We start from the raw sequence: 27,090 nt of genomic DNA, 5'->3' as shown, positions 1-27,090 counted from the left end.
CAAGTGTGCCTTAGTCTATTAACTCACTCAGATAAATATCTGTATTCAAAAATCCCAAAGCACCGAGCTCCAAATAATTTTACTTCCTTTTCTGATAGGGAAGGAAAAAAACCGCTAAAAGAAGCAGTGTTGCTCTTTGAGCTGCTGGGAACTGAACTTTGGGCCTCACAGATGCTGGATGAGTGGTCTACCATGGACCCATGTGTCCTTTCCCGAGAAGTTGTATTTTGTCATCGAGAATCATTCTCTATGGGCTAGGAAACCTTTAAATAGGGCGGAGTCTGCACATGGACAAAATAAAACCACCACCAAGAGATCTACCAAAGACTTGCACTAAGGAATATCTGTCACATGTATACTCCAGGAGTAAGTACAGTGAGTTTGAAGTCCCTGTTGTTCCTGTAGATAGGAGATAGGTATGTTACTGGGAATTAGACTTTACCTGAGGTCCGCAGACTTCCCAGTCCTGTTTAAGCACATCACGTCCCTGGTCTGATACCCAATCTGGATGTCCCAGTATCTGTTCTCCTGTCTGTTTTGTCTGTTTCTGTTTCTCTTCTTCTTGATGAGCTCACGGGCCTCTGGATCCTTCACAGTTTTTCCTCTCTCCTTCTCTCTCTCCTTGTTTTTGCCACGACGCCTGGCTTGCCTGGCTTGACGTGAGTGTGGTACTGAGCATGCACTCCAGGGCCCTACCTGCAAGCTATACAGGCTCTCCTCTGCCTCACAGGGGTTGGACTGGCATACCTGGAACTCAGTGAGGTTGGGACAGCCAGAGCCTCCAAACTGTGGTGGTGCAACCACGTGCCTAGTGCGGTGCTGCAGGCCGCTGCCACAGGTCCTGGAGCACTCAGACCAGGACGAGAACTCAGACACGATGCAATCTTGCTGACAAGGGATGAGGCAGGCCTGTTCCAGGAGGGGCTTGGGTTCAAAGTACTCGCAGATGATGTCCTCTGCGGGAATGTCCTTGTCCTTCTGGATGCACGTTATCTCTCTCACCTGGATGCCTTCCTCCCCCTTTACACATTCTCGTGCTTTCTCCAGGCTTTTTGAAATCACAGGCTGACACTGATTCCAGGGTCCCAGCCTCCAGTCGTACAACTCTTTGTGCCAGTCACACACTTTGAAGCAGTTTTGCTGGTTACTGGGTCTTACAGCCTGCTTGCAGTTCGTATGTAACGTTGTCCAGCCTTCCGAATGAGCGCACCACACAGCCCGAGTCTGGATGCCGCCCGGTCCACAGTCATCTCCCATGCACCGTCCCCAGGGACCTATAAAACAGCACACAAGTTAGCAGGGCTGCAGGAAGAAAGTGACATACCATTCCCATTTTAGAAAGACGTCTCTAGTCTTAGTACATTAACTTCCCGACGTCTTATAAAGTAGGTCTCTGAACGAGACGACTGGAAAAGTAACGCTTGTCCCTGAGTACTTTTACAAGAGCGAACTGTGTCAAGGAGTCTATATAAGGTAACAGCTGGGGCAATTTCACTTCAGGCCCTTTTGGGATTACTAAAAGTTTGCTTTGATTCATTTCCTTCATTTCAGGTGGATAGAGATTGCGTTGCTCATAAAGGGCATCAGAAACTAGTCACAGTGAAAACCCATTACTCTTGCCTCACACCCTGAACTCTGCTTTAGTAAGTGGTAAAGAAAATAGCCCCTCATGAAAGCCTTTTCCTCCAGGCTTTCTCTGCCTGCACAATTAACTGTTTTGCAGAAAATGCTCTCCCTCACCTTCTTTTTTATTGTCGCAGGCTACGTTAGAAGAAGTCTAATGGCTGTGTACAGTGTTGCTGATAGAATTTAAAGTGGAACGGCATGGTAACTAAAACTGAGAAATCAAAAACCTTTTTTTTAAAAGGGCACTTGATGTAAATAAAAAAGAAGCCTAAGTGAACTATAGAGATGAGTAAAGACATTTAATAAGATTAAAAAAAAAAAAAAAAAAGCTTCTCATAGTCTGACCTTTGTGTTACTTTGATTTCTTTCAATTAATTCATTAAATATGAATAAGTTGGTATTTTATGGGACACTTGAGTCAATGGTTTGAGAGTGAAAGGTGTTTGCTATTCTAGAACATTTTTAAAGTAATCAAGGTTTTTCCTCTTCTTTCCTTCTTTCTTTCTTTCTTTCTTTCTTTCTTTCTTTTTCTTTCTCTCTTCCTATTGTAAATAGATTCTTCTCTCACACAATACATCAACCACAATTTCCAGACTTTGTCCTCTTTCCATTCCTCCCAGCTTGTGCAACACATCCCTGTCCCCATATCCACTCCTTCCCCCATTTTCTTTTCAGAAAAAAGCAGACCTCCAAGAGACAACTACCAAATGTGACAAAATAGGATCCGAAAAGATGAGATGAAAACCCTCATATTGGGGTTGGACAAGGAAACCCAATAGGAGGAAAAGAATCCCGAGAGCAGGCAAAAGTACCAGAGACACCTGCTCCCACAGAAACACTGAGCTAGCGGCCATGACTTACATACAGAGGACCTGGTGCACACCCATGCAGGCATCGTCTTTGCTGCTTGTCTCCGTGAGCCTACATGGGCCCTGCTAAGTTGCTTTGGTGGGGCAAGTTCTCCTGATGTCAACTCCTCTGACTCCTTCATTCTTCCTTACCCTCCAGGTTCCTATAGGTTCAGGCTCAGAGGTCTGATGGGACCTCCAATTTAGACTCTCTGCACAATGTCTGGCTATGGCTTTCTATACCCACTGCCATCTGCTGCCCAAGGAAGCCTCTGAGCTGATGACTGGAAAAGGTACCAAGTATACGTGTCTTATCTATTTCTTTTTCTAAGACAATTCAAACTGTTTCCAAGGCGTTTACAAAATCGAGTGTATTAAATTGAAAATACACTTTAGAATTGTGAATAAACACAAAGATCACACAAACACATGATTTTCAAAATGTCGTCATGATGATGGGTACTTATTTGATGACCCTTGATTGTCAGCAACAAGTCCTGAGAAGGTAAGTTTCACATGGTCATAGGGTCCCCTGGGACAGACAGACAGACAGACAGACAGACACACACACACACACACACACACACACACACACACACACACACAGCTGCCACCCTTTTCCCTCAGTCCTACTTCCATAAGAAAAGGTCTGGCTTCACATTTATTTTTATCCACCTCTAGATTATGCATAACATTTTGTCTGCAAGATGCTGAAGAAAGAAGAAAGAGTAAAATCCATTAAGCCAGGCAAAGGACTCATTCTGTGCCTCAGGAAAACAGGATGGGAAACGGGGCTGGTTCTCCAAATTCACATCTTGAATTAACAATAAAACCAGTTGCATTTTAAACCTAGCTCTTCTGACACTTGGACTCCAATAAAGCCTAAGTCTAGAACTTTGGGTTAAGATGCTACCTTTTGTGCAAAACAGCATTAATCTACAGGAGAAAACATACAAATAATGATTTTATAGTATCTATATGTTTATATAACAAAAAAGATGTTTAGTGATGTTGTCCTTCTTACAAGTGACACAATAAAATTGTAAACAGAAGAGGGAGAATTATCTGAAATATTGGGCTAGTCATCTTTTCACTTAAAATAGTACTAGATTTGGTCTACTCAAAATATTATTTCATTAAATTCATATGTAAAATTGTGTAAGTACTTAATAAATTCCAGAAAATAGAGTTTCTTGATGTTGAGGTTAATGCTTTGTAAACAAAAAAAAGACAGTGAATTTGTTGAAAATGTCAACATAAAGTACCTAATAAATGACATTTTAATCCTATTTTTACTTTGTCTCTGTATATTTTCCTACAATACTTTTGATGATTTCTTCATGTCAACATAAAGTAGCTAATAAATGATATTTTAATCCTATTTTTACTTTGTCTCTGTATATTTTCCTACAATACTTTTGATGATTTCTTCATGTGTACATAAAGTACCTAATAAATGACATTTTAATCCTATTTTTATTTTGTCTCTGTATATTTTCCTACAATACTTTTGATGATTTCTTATAGACTTGCAAAATATTCCATCTGAGAATCTTAAAACTAAAGATGCATCTTAATAAAAAAGACTTTATAGAATGTATAACACTTTAAAATTAATTCCACATAGCTTTAATTTTAGTTTCCTCTGTCCATTGTGTGTGAACAAAACTGTTATCCTATTTCCCACAGGAAGGCACAGTTATATTAGATTCAAGGCTAAACTACATGCTGCTCAGTGGGTATTTTAAAGCTTGGGTGCCTTGTGCTAATTTAGAATCTCAATCCAAAGATAATTTATCTCTTTCTCTTCCTCTTTCCTTCCTTCCTTTCTTTTCTTTCTTTCTTTCTTTCTTTCTTTCTTTCTTTCTTTCTCCCTTCCTTTCTTTTTTCTTTCTTTTTTTTCTTGAGACAGAGTTTCTTTGTGTAGCACTGGCTGTCCTGGAACTCACTTTTTAGACCAGGCTAGCCCCAAACTCACTAGAGATTAGCCTGTCTCTGCCTCCCAAGTGCTGCGATTAAAGGCATGTGCTATAACACCTGGTTGAGAATTTCTTGATGAGCCATTCCATCCTTGACAATAATCATGAGACTAGACCAATTATGAATGTTTAGCATTTTAATCTCAGAATAAAGCCAAAAGAATTTTATAGAAAATGTTCATAGTGTTGACCTACTGTAAAGACCAGTTAATTGGTTCTACATTCCTTTTCATGAAGAGACATGAATAAAACTTGATTCCCCTCAGACAGTACATCAATGAAAGACCAGGAAAATGGTTTCGCCTAAGGCTAGTTTGAATTCACTAACAGAAGTATACGTGGATCACTCACAAAAAGCTTTATCACTGCAAACCTCCACCAAATTACATCTCTAGAATTCTTTGCCCAGCTTGCAGACTGCTCCTCAAAAAAGCAGGTTTCCTCTTGCTAGCCCTCATTTACAGCTCACATAAGATTGGTCACAGGCTATGGTCCTAGAACAGAATAATAACAGTAAGTTTTCTCCAAGGCCCATGATCGATCTAGTCTTAGGTTCTTAGGCACATTAGTAGTGTCAGATACTTGTTCTGTCTAGTGAAATTCTAATTAGAAAGTGGTTAGTTATTCCAATAACACTTGATACTATTATTCTGCCAAAGGAACATAGCAACAAAATGACTCTTAGTGACATACTGCTATACCCATAGATCAGTATATCACTCAGCTCTCGTTAGAGAAGTTTCTTCTTACAATGAATGACCCGCAGCTACACAAGGTGAAGCCACTGAGAGAGTTTGAAGCACAAAGTGCTAAATTGGATGATTGGATGTCTGCTTCAAGCTCCCCTCTCAAGGTTTAAGGTCTATGTGGAAGAGAAATCAGAGAGATTGTAGTAACCAGAAGGAATGGATGGCTCCAAGATAACAGTGACTTGCAAACACAACAGAACTGATACACGTATGAGCTCACAAAGACTGTGCCAGTACACATAAGGGGCCCTAGCACAGAGTAAGTAAACACAAGCCCCCACCTGTAAGTAGCTATCAGCAAGATACACAATGACAAAAGCAAAATCAGGTTTCTCCAATGGAGTCTCCTTGTTTTTATAAACCACACATTAGGTTAAGCCCATGCTCATGGGTAGTTGACCAGCCCAAAATGGCCTAAATGCTCTTTTGCCGTTTTTATCTTATTTTGCTCTGTTTGGACATTTCGTGTCTAATAGTTTTTTGCTTATTTATTTTGATTTTTGTTTTTGTGTTTCTGTGGGGGTGGGCTGTGTGTATGCTTCCTGGCTTTGCTGTTTCGTTTTATTTTTGTCTTGTCTGTTGAAAGAGAACTAGAGTAAGAGAAAGTGAGGGAGTGAGGGAGGGAGGGAGGGAGTAAGAGAGATGGAGAGAGAGAGATAATATAAAGTTGGATAAGTAGGTGGTGAGGATGTGGGATAGGAAAACATGATCAAAATTTATAATATGACTTATTTTTAATTAAAAAAGCTTTTTAAAATGAAAAATAGCAGTTCTGCGAGCATTATAACTTTCTGAGCTTTTAGATCATGTTTCATTACTTTCTTGAGCTGTATACTTCTCCCTCTATTGCCCAGGAGTGTTTCAACTCATAAGAGATACCTACACAATTGTCAATGAAAATAAATTATTGAACAACTGAATTTTAAAAATTTTCTAGTTGATGCTTTGGTGCACAGAAACATATGACATAATTTATTGTGAGTATAACTTACTGGAAAAGTAAGAACAGTTTTGACTGATACTCTTCTGTTAAATTTTTAATTAAATTTTTCCATTGTACATATTTATTGTATATGGTCCACTGGTACATCGGGACATTCATATAAACATACAATGTGTCTTTGATTTTATTTTTTGGATGTATTTAGTATCATACATATATATGGATCATCTTTCACATGTGTTTGATTATATTTATGAATGTAAACTTTGCACTGACACTAATTTAATTGGCAACTTATTGTATGTGATAGTTTGTATCTCTTTCTCATGATACTTCAGTCACTAGACAAAAGAACATTACGAATTCAAATATGGTTCACATCCAGGACAGGTTCTTACTAACTGACTCTTCACAGATAACACTGTTCAGTTTTACATATTCACACTGTAAGAACTAGACAATAGCATATTCCATGAAAATGCCACAGAGACCTATAATGAAACTAAGGAAAAACTGCAAAAGCAGAGGTGGCAACACAGTCATTATTAATGGAGCTCATCCACCTTGCAGGCTCTAACTGCTGTCTTATCTTTTCATTGCACCTTGGGTATTGCATTGTGTCCAATTAAGTACTCTCACGAAAGATCAGATTTTTCACCACAGTATACCCAATGACTGGCTGTCTACTTATGCCCTCCAAGCAGTCTTGAAATAATCACACACTGCCTAGGATGAAGACCACATCTAAAATTGCTCTTGACAACCAAGCATAGTTAACCCAATTAGCTGCTCTGTTCCTAAGAGCACACATGGTTTAAAATATAGCTTGAAAACACAGTATGCAAATTCTGTTAAGGGAAACACAAAGTTCACTGCCATGCATGATGTGAGACAGTGGCACACAGCATCAAACATCTCCACACAAAGGTTAAGAGTCAGCCCCACAGCTTACATTACCACGAGTGAGAAGACATGGAGAGGAGGTGCTATCTGTCTGTGTTTTCTAACAAGAACAAAGAGGATTTCCCGTGGGTTGAAATCTGCTTCATTTCTTTTTGTTCGTGATAATTTAGAGAAAGTTGGAATCTAATTGGAAAGTGAATAATAAACAGCTGTCTCCTTTAAGGCTTGGATACTATCACTTTATGAATAGAAATGTCTCCCTGTGTACAGATTTGTAGGACTGTGTTTATTCTCTATCAGGCAAAATCTGTCTAGAATGTAGGTCAATAAATATGTGTAAAACACCAAGCTTGACAGATTTTATGCAAATCTGGAGAGAAACATCAGTTGTCTTATTCTACCAAAAATAACTTTTTATTCTCAAAGCATTTATGTCATTAATACTTACAAAACAATTGGAATTCCAAGTAGAATGTATGTAAATTAAGTAACGCTGAGACAAAAATATTACGTGAATGGTACTTGGCTTGATTTCCATGCACCTAGGATATAAAATATAACTGTACACCAATTTTGAAAAAATTCAGAAAAAATAGATTATTTTACTTTACTAGAGTGAATTTTATAATGCATCTTTTTCCTTCATGTAATTCATATCTCTCTACTTCATTTGACAAAAGATGAAGTACCAAATTCAAAATTAGCAGTTGTCTTAACAATTTCAGCGCTTCCTTGTTCTAAGATTGTTGATTTATGTGTCAAGGGCATTAGAACAGTAAAAGATTGAGTCCATAAAAGGCCATGTTATTGACAGGTGGCCAGCAACTGTTTTAAAGAGTCTTATAAAAGATAAACACTATTAAAGGAGCATGAGAAAATTATGCAAACTACTTCCCATTCTTGTTTGCTATAAACCTCTTAAATGAGGCTGGTTTGTATTTGGCTAAATACATCTGCATCTTCCCAATGAGACAATGTGTCTTCCCTCCTGAAGGTGACCCTAGACTGGCACATCCTGCTTAGCACAAGATCAAAGAGCATTTCCTAAGCTTTGTTAAGCACCAATTCCCATGTCTTGTTGGCTATAAAATATTATGTTTTAAAATTTACTGATAGCAAAAGTGTATCCATTTGGTTTTTACTAAAGCAGAGCATGTAAAACAAAGTAGAAGGAATTGCTGTTAAACAGAATGTCTTTCTCAATCCTAAATAACTTCATATGTTGTCAACCTACTGGACAATCACATACATCTATATATCTATAGAGGATTGGGATACATTTGTTTTATAATCAGCATTTACATTTCATAATACTATATAAAATAATTTCATTTCATTATATACAGACAGATTTAACTACTCGCAGTCACTTAATCTCCTTCTCTAGGTTTATACCTAAGCTATGTTTATGTAATACTTTGCTCCTTCACTATCTCATGGTTCAGTTGATATTCTCCCAAGGGACAGCTATTTTCCAATCATTTTGGTATTAGAAAGAATACTAAGATAAGTGTGTGATAGGGTAGACATACCATTTGGCTCTAAGCTTTGCAATTTCCATCTCTTCTACATGATGGGCCCAAGGAATGTGCACCAATTAGCTCTGCAAATGGCAATTTATGAAGACATCCCTCTCTCTTCTCTTGATAACTGTTGCTCCAAATGTGGATTCCTGCTGGCAGAGTTCTATGTTTATTTCACCTTCTACCCACACTTGGTTTATTTTCACTCTAGTCATTTGAGTACTGCTATTTCCAAAAAAAAAAAGGCCCCAAGATGTCTTTGAGATTGCCAGGATCTTCTTCAGAGCAGAAACACAATCTTGTTTCCCCTGTGTTCAGTGAAACATGCCAAAAGGTTTGTTCTAAAGAACAGTTGTTTGTGCTACAACTGTCTGTCTTGAAATATTTTCATAGCCATAAATGCACGTGTCCTCTGTGTATATGTTATGACTGTTAGCTTGCTGTTTTGGTGGAAGTCTTAAATGAAAGAGTAAGGGGACTTCTTACTCTTTTGTCTGCTCTTGGGAGTCTTTTTCTCCTATTGGGTTGCCTTATGCAGCCTTAGAATGAGGGCTTTGGCCTTGTCTTATTGTATCTTATTTTGTGCTGTTTGGTTGTTGTCTCTATGAGAAAACAGAGGAGCAGTAGATCTGAGGGAGAGAGAAAGTGGCAGAGAGCTGGGAGGAGTGAAGGGAGAGAAAACTATGGTTAGGATGCATCGTATAAGTACATTTTCTTTAAAAAAGAGGAAAAGGAGGAAGAAGAGGAGGAGGAGGAAGAGGAGAAGGAACAGGAAGAGGAAGAGGAGGAGGGAGAAGAGGAGGAAGAGAGGAAAGAACAGGAGGAAAGCTCATTGCTTCTTTAACTTGAATTTTAATTTTATTAAATTTAATTTAAAGTATAACTCTCAAATGACAAATCAGTTTGGTGGATAAGGAGCGATTACCGTGGAAGTCAATTGTGCTTTCATCTTCAATAAGTAATTAAACTCTCATAAAAATTATAAGAGTATCAAATTAAGTGTTCAAAATTGGAACACACTTAAATCTGATGAGAAAAGGAATGAAAACCAGAAGCTAGGAAATGTTTAACAATTACTAAATACAATAACCTATTTTTAGGATCTACCATGTTTGATCCTACTTGAGAAAATTACTTAGTCTTCTGGCTCTGGGCTGTACTTTGATAAAATATACTAGAAAATGAATTATGTCATTTATTCCCACCATCTCATGAAAATGAAATATCATTACAAGGAAGTAAGTACCTTTTTCTCACGCAAAAGATTCACATTTCTATGTGACAATATTTTAAACATCCTCTTGCCTCCACTTTCCAAGTTTTTTATTACAGGAATTTGTAGTTATGCCAAAGAAATGACAGTTTTGTTAATCTACTCTCTGTTAAAGCAAATAAGAAGGTCAAAGCATTTGGCAATTAAAAAAATAAAAGTCATGTTGCAAATTGATTCTTTTCAATAAAATTTATAGAAGTTCATCCAATCACTGCATCCCAAATGCTCATTGTAGCAGTTTTTGCACTGAGTACACACACACACACACACACACACACACACACACACACACACACACACACACTGGGGTAGAGGACATGGTAGGTGAGAGGAGTGCAGGAAGAGGAAACTGTGGTCTCAATGTATTTCATGGGAGAATATTTTGTTTTTAAAAATGAAATATGCAAAATATTATGAGCATCCACAGTATAAATTCCTGATAATTTAGTGATTATTAATGAAAATTTAAAAGCATATGCTCTCTTCTATTGATTGAAAGTAGAACTTGAAGCAAAGCATAGCTTGTTTTAGCATTATTCTATGGCTGAGGAATAAGGCACAGAGTAAAACTGGAAAGGGGCATTAAGAGAAAGTCAGTACAAACATGCGCCATCAAATTTTCCACTATAGGTGATTAGTTTTGATGCCACAGATTTTCTTCAGGAATGCTTTATGAAATGCATTATAGAACTGTCTGTCAGTCCAGAAGACAGAAGAACTAAGAGTCCTACTTGGACTCTTCTATTAGTTACTGTCCTTAATACCTAACTTAAGGAAGACAGAGTTTATTTGGGTTCACAGATTGAGGATACAGTCTGTCATGGTTGGGAAGGCATAACACCTGCTGGTGCCATGACACCTCTGGTCACACAGTCAAGAAACAGAAAGTCATACATTCTGGTGCTCAGTTTGCTTCTTTTCTTTATATTTTTTATAAAAGTGTAGCCCATGGAATTGAACTGACCATACCAGTGATGAATTTTTCTATTTCATTTAACCCAGTGTAGAAAATACATATTACATATGTCTTACAGACATATATTATTGTTCCCTAGATCATTAAATATTCTATGCAGTTGACTAGCACAACTCCTATTGCTGTCTGCTCAATTTGAAGTAGCACATAGGAAATGACTGATTTTTTTTGTTCTTTCATCATTCAGGAACATTCATTATGCTTTTTAAACCAAAACCAACTGTAGGCTCACTTTCAAACTGGTAATCAGCAAGGCATACATCTTCCCACTGGAGCTGCCTTCCAATATCATAGAATTTAAGATTTGGGTAATCTCAAAGTGGCTATTGGAAAATTATGCTTGTAATGTCAATAATGTTTCACCCTCCCTCTCGTGTGTGTGTATGTGTGTGTGTGTGTGTGTGTGTGTGTGTGTGTGTTCGTATGTGGATCACATGTGTGCTCTATTTTTTATATAAGTACCTATAAATGTATGTGTATTTAGAGGCCAGAGGTAAATTCTGGCTTTTCCTTCATCTCGGTTTCCTCTGGGTATCTTTATCCATCACTTTCCACCTCAGTTTTTTTGATGGAGTCTAACACTGAACCTGAAGCTAACTAGTGTAGCTAGGATAGCTGACCAATGATTCCCATAGACTGTCCTATCTCCACTCTTGTGCCTGATATATACATGGATACTGGAGATAAACCTCAGATATTTATGCTCAAGCAGTAAGCACTTTATGGACTGAGTTATCTCCTCAGACAGACCCATAAAGTTTAATCCATGTACATCTAATTTAATAGTAGAGCGTTGGCCTTGTGCTAGGTCCCTCAATCGTCTTCTTGCCTAGTATGCTCCCCCCAGCCCTCAGAAATACTTAGGCTACCCACAGTCCTTCTCCAGATGAGACTAGTGTCCTTGGCACTGGCTCCTCATCTCACTCAGGCCTATGCCAAAGATGTAAAATTTGGTACAGATCCTCAAGCCTTAATGTTTCAAGGTGTAGTCTTTATAGTTCATGCTGTAGCTGTCTGTCTGGCATCAAAGGGAAGAACAGTGGTCATTGGATAGATTGGGAAAGTCCCAGGTATCAAATGATTGGGTCCCTGTTGCAAAGTCAATTGATTTAAAGGATAAATATAAAAATATCAAAGCTAAACTTGTTCACAATGTTGCCAATAACACAAATGAAGACACAGGGATGGCAGTACCACTGCTGATGTTCTGGCCTGTTCTACTGCCAAAGGGGGCTTTGACAAGTCCAGCAAAGGGGCTAATCCAGTACAAATCCAGAGAAAAGTGACGTTGGCTTTTGATGCTGTAATTGCTGAACTTAATCAGTCTAAACCTGTGACAACGCCCGAAGAAATTGCTCAGGTTGTAACAAGTCCTGCAAATGGAGACAAAGACATTGAAAACATCTTTTCTGATGCAATGAAAAAGGTGGGAAGAAAGGGTATTAATACAGGGAAGAATGGAATGATGAACTAGAAATTATTGAAGCATGAAGTTTGGTAGAGGATGTATTTCGCTGTATCTTATTAATACATCAAAAAGTCAAAAATGTTAATTCCAAGATGCCTATATTCTTCTCTTGAGTGGAAAGAAAATTTCTAATGCCCAGCCCATGGTACAAGCTCTTGAAATTGCCAATGCTCATCCAAATGCCTTGGTGATAATCACTGAAGATGTTGACAGAGACATTCTAAGCATGCTGGTTTTGAACAGGCTCAAAGTGCCTTCAGGTTGTAGCAGTCAAAGCTGCAGGGTTTGTGGACAATAGAAGGAACCAGCGTAAAGATATCACTATTGCTACGTGAAGAAGAAGAGTTGAATCTAAATCTTGGAGATGTTCAAGCTCATGACTTAGGAAAAGTTGAAGAGATCAGTGTTACCAAAGATGACACCATGCTTTTGAAAGGCGACGAAGCTCTAGTTGATAAAACATATTCACTCAGCAGCTAGACATCTCAACTAGGGAATATGAAAAGGAAAAGCTGAATGAGTGACTTGTTAAACTTTCAGATGGAGTACCTGTGCTGAAGCTTGGAGGGACAAGTGATGTAGAAGTGGATGAGAAGAATGGCAGAATTACAGATGTTCTCAGTTTCATAAGAGCAGCTGTTGAAGAAGGCATTGTTCTAGGAGGAGGCTGTGTCTGCTTCTATGCATCCCAGCCTTCCATTCATTAAAACCTGCTAATTAAGATCAGAAAAATGCAGGTGTTGAAGGAGATTTCATAGTTGAGAAAATTCTGCAGATTTCCTCAGAAGTTGGTTATGATGCCTTTTTTTTTTTTTTTTTTTTTTTTGAGATTTGGTGAATATGGTGGAAAACAGAATCATTGATCCAACAAAGATTGTGAGAATTGCTATACTGGATGCTGCTGGGGTGGTCTCCTTGCTAATTGCAACCAAAGCTGTAATGACAGAAATTCCTAAAGAAGAGACGGACCCTGGAATGGGTACAGTGGGTGGAATGGAATGGAATGGGGTATGGGAGGTGGCATGTTGTAATGCCTAGAATAGTGCTTTGCCCTTACCAATGAAATGTGACAGAAAGCTCAAGGCAGGTTCTTCAGTGATAACTTCAGAGAAGTCACCTGAAGCATGTGACTGAAGAAAAGGGTAGCTGATCACTGTCAACATCAGTACTGGTTTCCCTTGACAGTGCATAATGGTTTATGGCTGACATTTCTGATTGTGGATGCAAGAGTCTGCTTTACGTCACTGAGGCATCTCTACTGTTCTGTTAGCATCAGCACTGTAGCGCTGTGTCACCATATGAAGCAGCCTATCTGTGGAGGGTGGGAATGATTGCCTACAAAGTAGACAAATATTCAACTATGTCGCAATCTTTGTGTAATAAAATTTTGTTTAAAATTAAAAAATAATAGTCAAATGTCATTTTGTTCAGTGCATCCTGTATAAGTCTCTTCAATGGTACAAATTTGCTGACCTTATTTCTTTAATACATTATATTACTATTGTAATTAAGGGATCTATTTTTTTTAGATAATGAGATGGGTAGGAATTCTAGCGTTCTTTTTTCTTTTTACTCTCACACATATTCTTTTGAATTAAGTAATACTATACACACATAAGATACAAGGCCAAGTGGTCAGGTATCCTCCAAGTCCTCTAGTCACATGCTGGTAAAGACACTGCTGACACAAGAGGCAAAACAATATCCATGATAAATGTCAATTTGGATGACAACATTTTGCTGTCTCGTTGTTGGTAGAAACCATGCGATACAATCAACTGTCTGGCTACTACATAGAGATGTAATGAGAACAGTGCCCTCACAGTGTGTCCATTTATAGCAACATCACTGACATTATAATATCTATTAGAATCATGTTGCCATAAGCAAAAAAAATGCAAGCATAAAATCATCATGTTAGAATGAAGTAGATAGTGGGAAGAATCTGTAATAAAAAGAACTTTGAGAAGACATTTGGAAGATACCTAATGGTCCTATAGTTAGCTTCCAGTAAAGTCTTAAAAGAAAATGTTACTCAGAGCTTGGTAATAGTTGCTTTTAACAGGGCAAACTTTATATGAACCCATATATTCGAACTACCATAAATCAGTATAAAAGAAGGTAAAATAGATGATACTCTTGCTTAAGGGAAGAGAAATATAGAAGATTATTGAGTGATAAATGCAAGACTTCAGTTTGTCATGATGAAACCATTGTGAACATAAAAAGTGATAATGGTAAGGTAACACAATGAATCATAATACTCAAGACTTATTCATTCACACATGATAAAATGGTAAATATGTGCTATGTACATTTTATATAAACTTTTACTATGTGTGTGTATTATTGCAATAAGCACTAGATCACACTTTACATTCGTATTTACAATTCTTTGAAATCTACAGAAAGTCTCATGACATAGCAATGTATGTGTAAGTTTCTAGAGGGTGAATGCCAAGTTTGAAACCTTAGTGAATTCTAAAGTTCTTTAAACCTCAAAGCAATTATTTGAGACCCTCCAGCAAAACGGAAGGTCTAGTTACAAATTTAATAGATTTTTCTTTTTCTTCTTGAACACAGGAAGAGTCACTGTGCAACTCAGATATGCAACAACTATCATCTCACTCTGGTGCTCAGTATTTTAAGTAGGTAGTCATGAAAAATAATATACCCTAACTTCATTTTCTGATGATGTTCCAGTGCCAATTGCACGTCTGTAGAGCCATAATAGAGTTTTAACCAATAATTCAAAATTGTAGTCATGATTTCTACGGAAGAGAACATAAAACTCCAATGCTAGTGAGTGCCCTTAGACTTTTATGTTTTCATTACACACTTAGAAACATTTTTATTACTTGCTCCTTTGGGATAGTCTAACCCACACTTGAATTAGCAAATGTCTACATAGCTGTTACATTTCATGTGTTATAAAACTAATATACTGGCATATATAAAGTTTTTATATATATTTGCATTCAATAAATCACTCCTATAAAGCAGGACCAATTTTTCCTTAAAGTTATATATTAAGTAATAAGGATGAGGAGTAAAAAAAATCAGTGAATTACATTATCCCCTTATCGGTCATTAGACAAAGTCTCCTTTCACTACCAAGAACTGTTACAAAGAACAAATATAAAAGCTTCTCGAAGACTGACTATTCACACTGACATATGAATTTATGATATAGTAAATAAAACTTTTGTTATTACATTAATCAATGGCCATATCCATTGCAGTGTATTTTTATAATATCCACATAATTTCTATTACCATGTGTTAAAAGTTTTAATAATATAAGTAAATGATTAAGTATCTGGCACATGAAATTTTCAGCATATTATCTGGTAGATAAATGAGGTTTGTAGATGCAATTTTTATATTATCTGTATGTGCAATTAACTTGGCTGAGCCTAATTAATTTTCCAAATTCTACGTGACAAGGAAATTGAATGTAGTTTCAAGTAATAACTTGTATCATTAGGGACTTGAAAATATCTGCTAGAAGTTAAATTGATATTCCTATGGTGGGTAAAAGACAAGCAAAATTTCTAAGATTAATTACTAGTTCAAACTATAGGATGAAAGGAAAACTAATAAATGTTATGCTAAAGATCTGAATGCAAATACTTCAAGTTATCAAAGAATTGGTTGAGGAAGATTGCAATTTTGAATAGAATATTCTTACCTTACTTAGTATCAAAATAGACAAGCATTTTAATATTGTTCTATGAAGATACTATTCTGAGTTTATATACATATTTTGATACTTCAGTCTACAATTACTTTATCTATATTTTAATGAAGATCTTACAAAACATTTAAGATTTATTTTACTTTTATCCTATAGTTTTTTTTTTATTTTTTGTCTAAAGCAGGAGACATTGGTCAGTTAAACATCGCTTAAGACCAAAATTATATATGTATATATCCTGATTATAGTCTCTTCTTCCTCTAATCCTACCAGTTTCCACTCACCTTTCTTTCCATCTAGATCTACACTCTCTATGACTCATTAGAAAAGAAGAGGCTGAGTATACTGCATTGTGTAGATGTACCACACTTTCTGTATCCATTCTTCTGTTGAAGGACATCTGGGTTCCTTCCAATTTCTGGCTATTATAAAAAATGGTGATATAAACATAGTGGAGCATGTGTCCTTGTTATATGTTGGGGCATCTTTTGGGTATATGCCCAGGAGTGGGATAGCTGGGTCCTCAGGTAGTACTATGTCCAATTATCATAGGAACCACCAGACTGATTTCCAGAGTGGTTGTACCAGCTTGCAGTCCCACCAACAATGGAGGAGTGTTCCTCTTTCTCCACATCCTCGCCAGCATCTGTTGTCACCTGAGTTTTTCATCTTAGCCATTCTGAGTGGTGTGAAGTGTTGTTTTGATTTGCATTTCCCATGTGACTAAGGATTATGAATATTTCTTTAGGTGCTACTCAGGCATTCGGTATTCTTCGGTTGAGATTTCTTTGTTTATCTCTGTACCTCATTTTTAATAGGATTATTTGATTCTTTGGACTCTAACTTCTTGACTTCTTTGTATATATTAGATATTAGTCCTGTATCTGATATAAGATTGGTAAAGACCTTTTCCCAATCTGTTGGTTGCTGTTTTGTCCTATTAACAGGACAATGTCCTTTGCCTTACATAAGCTTTGCAATTTTATGAGGATTAATTTGTTGGTTCTTGATCTTAGAACAAAAGCAATTGGTCTCTGTCCAGGAAATTTTCCCCCTGTGCCTATGTGTTCAAGGCTTTTCCCCACTTTTTCTTCTATTATTTTTAGTGTTTCTGGTTTTATTTGGAGGTCTTTGATCCATTTGGACTTGAACTTTGTACAAGGAGATAAGAATGGGTCAATCAGCACTCTTCAACATTTTGACATTCAGTTCAACCAGCACCATTTATTGAAAATGCTGTCTTTTTTTCCATTGGATGGTTTTAACTCCTTTATCAAAGATCAAGTGACCTTAGGTGTGTTGGTTCATTTCTCAGTCTCCACATATATTCCATTGCTCTACCTGCTTGTCTCTGTACCATGCAGTTTTTATCACTATTGCTCTTATTACTGCATGAGGTCGGGGATGGTGATTCCCCCAGATGTTCTTTTATTGTTGAGAATAATTTTAGCTACTCTGGGTTTTTGGTTATTACAAATGAATCTAATTCTATGAAGAATTGAGTTGGAATTTTGATGGGGATTGCATTGAATCTGTAGGCCATTTTTACTTCCAATCCATGAACATGGGAGATTTTTTCCATCTTCTGAGATCTTCTTTGATTTCTTTCTTCAGAAACTTGAAGTTCTTGTCATAGAGATCTCTCATTTGCTTAGTTAGAATTACACCCAGGTATTTTATATTATTTTTGGCTATTGTGAAGGGTGTCACTTATTTAATTTCTTTCTCAGTCTTTTTATTCTTTGAGTAGAGGAAGGCTACTGATTTGTTTGAGTTAATTTTATATCCAGCCACTTTGCTGAAGTTGTTTATCAGCTGTAGGAGTTCTCTGGTGGAATTTTTGGGGTCATATCATCTGCGCATGATGATATATTGTCTTTGACTACATGAAATTCTTAGGCAAATGAATGGAACTAGAAAATATCATCTTGAGTGGGGCAACCCAGTCACAAAGGAACACACATGTTATCCACTCACTGATAAGTGGATATTATCCCAAAAGCTTGGAATACCTAAGAAAAAATACACAGATAATATGAAGCTCAAGAGGAAGGAAGAGCAAAATGTGGATGCTTCATCCTTTCTTAGAAGGGAGAACAAAATACTTACAGGAGGAAATACAGGGAAAAAGAGTAGAGCAGGGAGTAAAGAAAAGGTTAGACAGAGACTGCCCCTGCTGGGGATCCATTCCATAGGCAGCCACCAAACCCAGTTACTATTGTTGATGCCAAGAAGTGCTTGCTGATAGGAGGCAGATATGGGTGTTTCCTAAGAGGCTCTATCAGAGCCCTAAAGATACAGGTGAATATGGTTGCAGCTAACCATTTTACTGATCAAGGGAACCCCAATGGAGGAGTTAGAGAAAAGACTGAAGGAGCTTCAGGGGGTTTTAACCCCATAGGAAGAACAACAATATCAAACAACCAAATCCCACCAAAGCTCCCAGGAACTAAACCACCAACCAATGAGTACACATGGAGGGATCCATGGCTCCAGTCACATATGTAGCAGAGGATGTCATTGTCCAGCATAAATATCAGAAAAAGCCCTTGATCCTGTGAAGACTCATTTCCCCATTTTAGGGAAATGCCAGGGCGTTGAGGTTGGAGTGGGTGTGTGGAAGTGCAGAAGCAGGAGGAGGTGGGATGGGATATGGGGGGGGAAAGGGATAACATTTGGAATGTAAATACATAAAATATCCAAGAAAAATAAAATTAAAAAAAAAAGAAAAGAACAGGCTTCTTAGAGATAATACTAAAACATAACAATAAAATATTATAGATAAAACATAAACTGTCACATTGAATTTAATTTGACTCAGACAAAATAACAAGAGGAAAAGAGCCCAAGAGAAGGCCAAGAATCAGAGACCCACTCATTAGCTCACTTAAAAAAATCCCTTAAAAACACTAAATTGGATGCTCTAATACGTACACCCGGAGGATCTGGTACAGACCCATGAATTTCCTGAACCTTCTGTTTCAGTCTCTGTGAATTCATAAAGCTTTGTTCTGAGAGGGAGAGGAAAGAGAGAGAGAGAGAGAGAGAGAGAGAGAGAGAGAGAGAGAGAGAGAGAGATTTGAGTTCCAATCATTTGGTTGCATATTTCTCTTCATTTTCATTACTAAAATATACAAAGAACTCAAGAAGTTAGACTTCAGGGAGACAAATAACCCTATTAAAAATGGGGTTCAGAGCTAAACAAAGAATTCACAGCTAAGGAATGCCAAATGGCTGAGAAACACCTAAAGAAATGTTCAACATCTTTAGTCATAAGGGAATTGCAAATCAAAACAACCCTGAGATTTCACCTCACACCTGTGAGAATGGCTAAGATCAAAAGTTCAGGTGATAGCAAACGCTGGTGAGGATGTGGAAAAAGAGGAACACTCCTCCATTGTTGGTGGGATTGCAGACTGCTACAAGCATTCTGGAAATCAGTCTGGAGGTTCCTTAGAAAATTGGACATTGAACTACCTGAGGACCCAGCTATACCTCTCTTGGGCATATACGCAAAAGATGCCCCAACATATAAAAATGTTCATAGCAGCCTTGTTTATAATAGCCAGAAGCTGGAAAGAACCCAGATGCCCTTCAACAGAGGAATGGATACAGAAAATGTGGTACATCTACACAATGGAATATTACTCAGCTATCAAAAACAATGACTTCATGAAATTCATAGGCAAATGGAGGGAACTGGAAAATATCATGCTGAGTGAGGTAACCCAATCACACATGGTATGCACTCATTGATAAGTGGATATTAGCCCTAATGCTTGAATTACCCTAGATGCACAGAACACATGAAACTCAAGAAGGATGACCAAAATGTGAATGCTTCACTCCTTCTTTAAAGGGGGAACAAGAATACCCTTGGCAGGGAATAGGGAGGCAAAGATTAAAACAGAGGCAGAAGGAACACCCATTCAGAGCCTGCCCCACATGTGGCCCATACAAATACAGCCACCAAACTAGATAAGATGGATGAATGGAAAGAAGTGCAGGCTGACAGGAACCAGATGTAGATCTCTCCTGAGAGACACAGCCAGAATACAGCAAATTCATAGGCAAATGCCAGCATTAAACCACTGAACTGAGAACGGGACTCCCGTTGAAGGATTCAGAGAAAGACCTGGAAGGAAGAGCTTGAAGGGGCTCGAGACCCCATATGAACAACAATGCCAAGCAACCAGAGCTTCCAGGGACTAAGCCACTACCAAAAGACTATACATGGACTGACCCTGAGCTCCAACCTCATAGGTAGCAATGAATAGCCTAGTAAAAGCACCAGTGGAAGGGGAAGCCCTTGGTCCTGCTAAGACTGAACCCCCAGTGAAAGTGATTGTTTCAGGGAGGGTGGTAATGGGGGGAGGATGGGGAGGGGAACACTCATATAGAAGGGGAGGAGGAGGGGTTAAGGGGATGTTGGCCTGGAAATGAAAAAGGGAATAACAATTGACATGTAAATAAGAAATACCCAAGTTAATAAAGATGAAAAAACAAACAAACAAACAAACAAAAAACCAAAAAAAAAAAAAAAAGAAGTATTCCTCTAAAGGCTTAAAGCACAGTGTTTGGAAATTAAAAAATAAATACACTTGTTCAGTTATAACAATATCAGTTTAAAGAGAACTATCCATTCTAAATAGTTTAGAATGCAATTAATTAATTATGATCCACAACTTAATGTATGTATTTAGAATGTCAAGACACAAGTATTGCCAGTGCAAATTTAGTCAAATTGTTTGATTTACTTATCACCTTTCTGAGATGAGAAATATCTGAAATTGAAGAGGAGATAGAGTTCTTTTGCTCAGGTCATAATGTTATCCTTATTAGAAAATTTTAGTAGAAGAAATAAAGTTTATTTTATCAACATTTACAGAGTGCAACAATGAATATAACGAAAATTATGGTGGTGGCACAGTCCTATAATATGCACATATTCGAGGTGGGGGAGGTCTGAGAGAGTCTTAATTTCCAAACCAATTTATCTACATAGGAATATCATCATCTCAAACAAAACAAAATCTACATGTACCATAAAGTGGAAAGAATTAGTTGTTAGTAAGTAAATCTCAGCAAACGTGGGGGTAAATTTTGTTACTTAAGTGGTAAAAACACCATGCACTAAATTTTACATAATGTCCTGTAGTCGTTTTAGAGCAGCGATAAGAAGAAATGGACCATTGGAATACAGTCTTCTAAATGTCCTTTACCATACAGCTCGATTTAATGTAGTCTTTAAAAGCAGGAGGATGGGCTTTATGACTATATCCAGGGTGGGAAGGAACTGGAGGAAGACAAAAGCCATTTGATTTAGGCAGGTTTGTGGACACAAAGGGCTCTGATTGAAAGGTAGAAATGGCAGTCATGGACATTGAGGATTTGTTGACCTCACAATGTTGAATCACAACAGTGAGTGTAGAGTCCTAGATAGACATTGAGAACATAAACCAAATGATAGAAGGTAAGACGCTGAACTGAGAAATGGAAGAGAGAATAGGAAACCCAAATCCGTGAGCTGTAGCAAACCTGGTAAACCATGTAAATTGCAGGTTAGAATTGGGCATCTTAGGATGTCCTTAATGTCCCATAGTAGTGAGCTTGCCTATTCTCAGTGTGTGGTTTGCTTTCAGTAAGGTCTCTAATGTGACCTGTCCTAAATGCTTTCACATGCATCTCCACCGTGCCCTTCACTGTTCATTATTTCATCCCTTTCTGTAGGAAGATTTGAAGCCAGTCAAAGACCCACATGCTGTCATGTTCCTCATGCAGTTTCCACTGAAGTGTAAATGTATCGATAAAAAGGATACCAAAATGCATGTAATATGTAATTGGTCCTGTTCACTAGTAAATATTTGGTGAGCTCTAAGAGGTCGTATAAGATTCCTAACTAAAAGTAGAATTTTGACATTCCTTCTATTAGAAAGGTCCTAGTGAGTACAGGGCATGGGTGAAAAGAGCAAGGTCACTTAGCACTCCCAATGTGACAGTAATGAAAGCAACACTAGATATTGTAGTCATATTGACAGCATCAATGAAGCACAGTCAATGGGTCCAGTATGAAATATGCATTAAGTATAGGGTTAATTAGTGAGAAAAATGAATTCATAGGTCAATGAAACTTGTAAAATTAATCACAGATTCCAGGAGCTACTCAGAGACATTAGTTATTAGGTAATTAAACTGTAAATCATGGCTACTGTTTTTTACATAGGTCCACCACCTATTGTTGAGAATAGTAATTTATCAGAGATTAACATTGCTGTCCTAGTGGCTTCCTTTGCTCAGAGCTTGTCACCAGGAAGACTTGTGTCTCTCACATATATTTTATTTTAGACTTGTTTGTCACTTGCTAATATGCTTGTGACCATATGACTGTATGGAGCGATGGAATTCAAATTATCTCTCCTCTTTGCTCTGATGGTGTTAATGGCCTGCTCATTATTTCTGTGGCATTTTCTTTGGTGTCACAAGTTCTGCCTGAGAGTGTTTTACATTTTCATAATTGCTCCCCGACTGAAAACATCTTGGCTTTTCCGTGTGACAAACATCACCTCTAAGCTGTGAAATTCATTGCTCTCAAAGGAAATCTCAACTGCTTGGAGGGCTCTCCTCATTTTTCCAAAGGTTGAATGTTTTAATCCTGAGATAAACAAAGTTTCATAATTTTATATTATGAAATACTCTAATCTTATGATTTCTCATGGATTCATGACAAAAAGGATTACAGGAGCTCTATTCATAACGGAACTTATTTCCCAACCCTAACCACAGATCCCACAATAGAGAATAAGGTTTACTTATAGCAAAAAGAAAATGAGCAAGGTTTACTCATTATATTTTGGAATTCCAAACTGAATTCAAAGCATTACCTATGCTTAGAAGGACAAGTGAAATACGGGGGTGTTCAGTAGGATTAGAAAGTTTTACAATGGTGGGTAGGTAGGTAGGTAGGTAGGTAGGTAGGCAGGCAGGTAGGAAGGTGGTAGGTAGGTAGGTGAGGTAGGTGAGGTAGGTAGGTGAAGTAGGTAGGTAGGTGAGGTAGGTAGGTAGGTAGGTGAGGTAGGTAGGTAGGTAGGTAGGAAGGTGGTAGGTAGGTAGGCATTAGTGGGCTTGGACTGAATTTTTGGAAACACTCCTTAAAATGACATGGTGCTTGCTACATGTGATCGCATTAAAATATTAAAAACATATCTGTCATTGATAATTTGCTTTTCAGTTACTACCTGTATTTTGCAGGTTGTATACACATTTGAACATGAGAGATTTAACTCTATGTGGCCATCCCTTTCACTCTAGTGGGAAAGCCCAATGTTAAAACGCATCCATGGAACTTGAATCATATGCGGAATTACAAAATTCCAAGTCACTCATGAACTTTTATCCACTTGCTCTGCTCGGAGAAGTCAAAGGAATCCTACCAGCAGGCAGAGCTCTCATGTCAGTTTGCACACTGATATTTGAGAAGCATCAATAATTTATGCCAACTACTCTACTAAAGGAATTATTTTTGTCAGAATGGATGAAAGGCATATGCTTTTAGATGTAAAGGGTTAATATAGAAAGGCTTAGTATAAAATTTATCAATTTATTTTCGCTCTCAACAAGCGGAGAATGTCCAGTGACTACTGATCAGGCCCTGTGGAAACGCCAGATATTCCCTGGAGCTCAGTGGGAAAGGGTCTTATTGCTCTCATGCTATGCAGTACCTGCTTCTAAATGGATGGCCAGTGAAAGTGCAGAAAAGTAAGAGTGTGCTCATCTACAGTAACAATTAAAGCAAGAGACCACAGCGTAGTGAAGCTAATATAAATTAGATAGGAATCTACTGCATAGTTTAAAACTTCACATCTTATTAAAATCAGTGTGTAAAGTTTGCTGGGGTGAAAATAAGATTTAGTGGTTAAGAATACTGGTGACCCCATTGAAGGAATCAGAGAAAGAACTGGAAGAGCTTGAAGGGGCTCGAGACCCCATATAAACAACAATGCCAAGCAACCAGAGCTTCCAGGGACTAAGCCACTACCTAAAGACTATACATGGACTGACCCTGGACTCTGATCTCATAGGTAGCAATGAATATCCTAGTAAGAGCACCAGTGGAAGGGGAAGCTCTGGGTCCTGCTAAGACTGAACCCCCAGTGAACTAGATTGTTGGGGGGAGGACGGCAATGGGGGGAGGATGGGGAGGGGAATACCCATAAAGAAGGGGAAGGGGGAGGGGGATGTTTGCCTGGAAACCGGGAAAGGGAATAACACTCGAAATGTAAATAAGAAATACTCAAGTTAAAATAAATAAATAAATAAATAAACAAACAAACATTATAAAAAAAAGAATACTGGTGACATTTGTAGAGGATTCAGATTCAGGTCCCAGAATATACATGGTGGCTCATGGATGACTCCTGGCTTCCATAGGCACCAGGCATGTACATGCAGGCAAACACTCATGCATAGAAAATAAAAATAAATAATTATTAAAAATAAATATTGAAAATAAAGGAATAATATGCTGCATACTTTTATACATACAAATATTATGTCGTGACATGGAACAATAACTGTTACGCCTAAATAAGAACAGGTAAGGGATTGTAGACAGATATTCAAGAGCATAACCATATGCACATGTATGATATATTGACATATATGATATACATTTATCATAACTGCCGAGTAACTAAAATATAATTCAAGAAACTCTTCCATTCCTGCCCTGACAGATTCACTTCTGTCAGATCAGCTTTCCTACACAGAGACCCTAGACATAAAATGCCAGAGACATATTAATGCAGCATAGACCGGAAGAGCTGAAATCCCAGTCATGTATGAAGGCAGAGTAGTGAGTGACTCTGACACCTGTCTTAACCTGTACTCTTGAGTCATTCACCTGTTCTTAAACTGTGGCCCAAGCGTGAGCAATGTAGCTGTTGTCAGTGGTATAAGGCTTGGAAGAAATTATGTGGTCCAGTATCAACCAGAGTAAAACAACCAGGGTTAGCGCTTATGCTAACAGCTAGCTATGGGTACACGGAAATCATCATCTTTTATAAAATCTAAAAGAATAATGACTCATGGTAAATGTATATTTAAATGAATGTTGCATTGAGTTGCTTTCACTGAGTCCAAACCCTGTCTACAATCCTTTCCTTGTCCCTTTATTCATTCTACTTAGTACTTTGGTAGTCTCTGGATTCAACCCTTAGTTTAAATTATTCTTATTCATGTTTTATTGATTTCAGTACCTGACATGGGCTTACAAAAAAGATTTGACATTTTAAAAATATTAGACATATCCCAAAAGAGGAGCAAGAATTTAGGTGTTAAAATAGAATATAGACAAGAGCATCTTCAAAGGTTATACATGTATGTTGTCTCCCATAATGTCAAAACATAACCCATAATAGTCAGACCAGTGTACAGAGAGAAGCCTAGCTGCCAGAGGAATTTAGGGTAGTGTCAGGGCTCAGGTTTTACTCTGTCTTTCTCTTTGGATCAGTGGCTAAACCCTGGAAAACACACCAGCTTTCTTAGAAGAGAAGATAATGGAACAGTCATGTATGTTCCATTCCCAGGGATGTTGCTATGTTTTTAATTGATCAAATATTCAGTATTGTTTTCTTTTGAAAGAAAAAACCTAGAAATACCAACTCTTATTTGAGTTTTCGTTTCTCAGCAGCAAGCACAAAGCAGAAACCTAACTGGCAAGAGAAATTGTGTGCAGCTAACCATGGTAACTTCTCTGCAATCTGCTGTGCACACAGACATGAACAGTGAAAGAAACATGCTTCTAAAGCATGTCTTTACTCTCCCACCAAGCTCAGCAGAATAGATTTTCAAGTAAACAATTACACAGTTAAAAGATTTTTCCACAGCTCAGGGAACGGTCGCCACTACCCATCACTGAGACCAGAAGCAATCCTTTCTTTTGGACACCACCCATGGATCACCTTGGGAGTCTCTTATCTCTGTCACATTTTCACTCTTTCTCTTATCTGTTCTTTCAGGGCTCGAATGGAATCAATAAGACAGTGTCACTTTCTAATGAGAAGGATGCTAATCAAAGAAACAGGAAAAGGTGATGTAAGTATTAAATTGGTCTGCGACTTCTAGCAGAATTTCACAATGCAGGAGCCAAAGGCACCAATTTACAGGTAGAGCAGCTTCAAAGGCTTTGTGATGTCAATCAGAGTCTATGTAGCTGTTTCTTGATGGCCTACGTGTGTTGAGATCTCCAATAGAATATGAAAAGAACCCCCACTCCCCCACCCTAGTTCTTTCTGCATAAATAAGGGCACAGGGTGAAGCCTATTTCCAAGAAGGAAATGAGAATGCTAGAAGAACCAGCCTGCCCATCTTGTTATTATGCCTGGCACCAAAGGATTTTTTTTTTTAATTTCCACTGAAAATGTTCCTGCCCATTAATGTTAATTACCAATAATTTTTAGACCCTGCCAGCTGCAGAACAGCTTTGCAGGCGTACAAATTCAATAAATATGGTATGGGTAGAGCTAATAAGTGGTGGGGTTGAGACCTAAAACCTTAGAGAAAAATAAGGCTTTCATAGTGTCCTTAATTGAACCTCCACCGATAGGTGTACCACACTTACCGCACTGAAATACTATTGTCATAGCCTCTCAGGGCTCTTCTGTGTCGTGACTATTACAGGCTTCCCTGATATTTTTACATGAGTAGTCTGCAGCATTTATCTCCTTGGGTAATCTCTAATTGCACATAACACACATTTTACCAGAGAGAAAACTCTATGAACTGGAGCGTCCGTGGATGAAAGCATAGCACGAGAGTCTGAAAGTTGCAGGCTTAAGACCATATTTTGTGCCACCTAAAGCCTGTATGATTCTCTCTGGAGAGAGAAAAGGAAAAGGAAACAAAGAGAGGAAAGAGAACAGGAAAAGAGAGGGCAGCAAAAGAGGTTACGACAAATCTACCTGTGCTCTAAGGTATACAAGCTTAAACAACAACAACAACAACAACAATAGCAATGGAAAAGTATCAGCTTTAAAGGACAGCATGTGGGGACATATGATCACATGACCATGGGCCACCGTCCTTCTGACCTCTTTAGAAAGTATTTG

The 27,090-nt window shown here is 37.9% G+C and overlaps 1 protein-coding gene and 1 pseudogene across 1 annotated transcript in view; one reads left to right on the top strand and one right to left on the bottom strand.

The window, feature by feature from the left end:
- Thsd7a (thrombospondin type 1 domain containing 7A) overlaps positions 1 to 27,090 on the bottom strand; it is a 415,052-nt gene that overhangs the window by 243,432 nt on the left and 144,530 nt on the right. Inside the window, 1 exon segment of the mRNA XM_032906937.1 lies at positions 443 to 1,274. Coding sequence (XP_032762828.1) covers positions 443 to 1,274 — 832 coding nt within the window.
- On the top strand, positions 2,704 to 13,319 carry LOC116903638 (annotated as a pseudogene).

Source organism: Rattus rattus, chromosome 6 (assembly GCF_011064425.1).
Source record: "Rattus rattus isolate New Zealand chromosome 6, Rrattus_CSIRO_v1, whole genome shotgun sequence".
NCBI lineage: Eukaryota > Metazoa > Chordata > Mammalia > Rodentia > Muridae > Rattus > Rattus rattus.
This window is presented reverse-complemented; position numbering and strand designations above follow the sequence as displayed.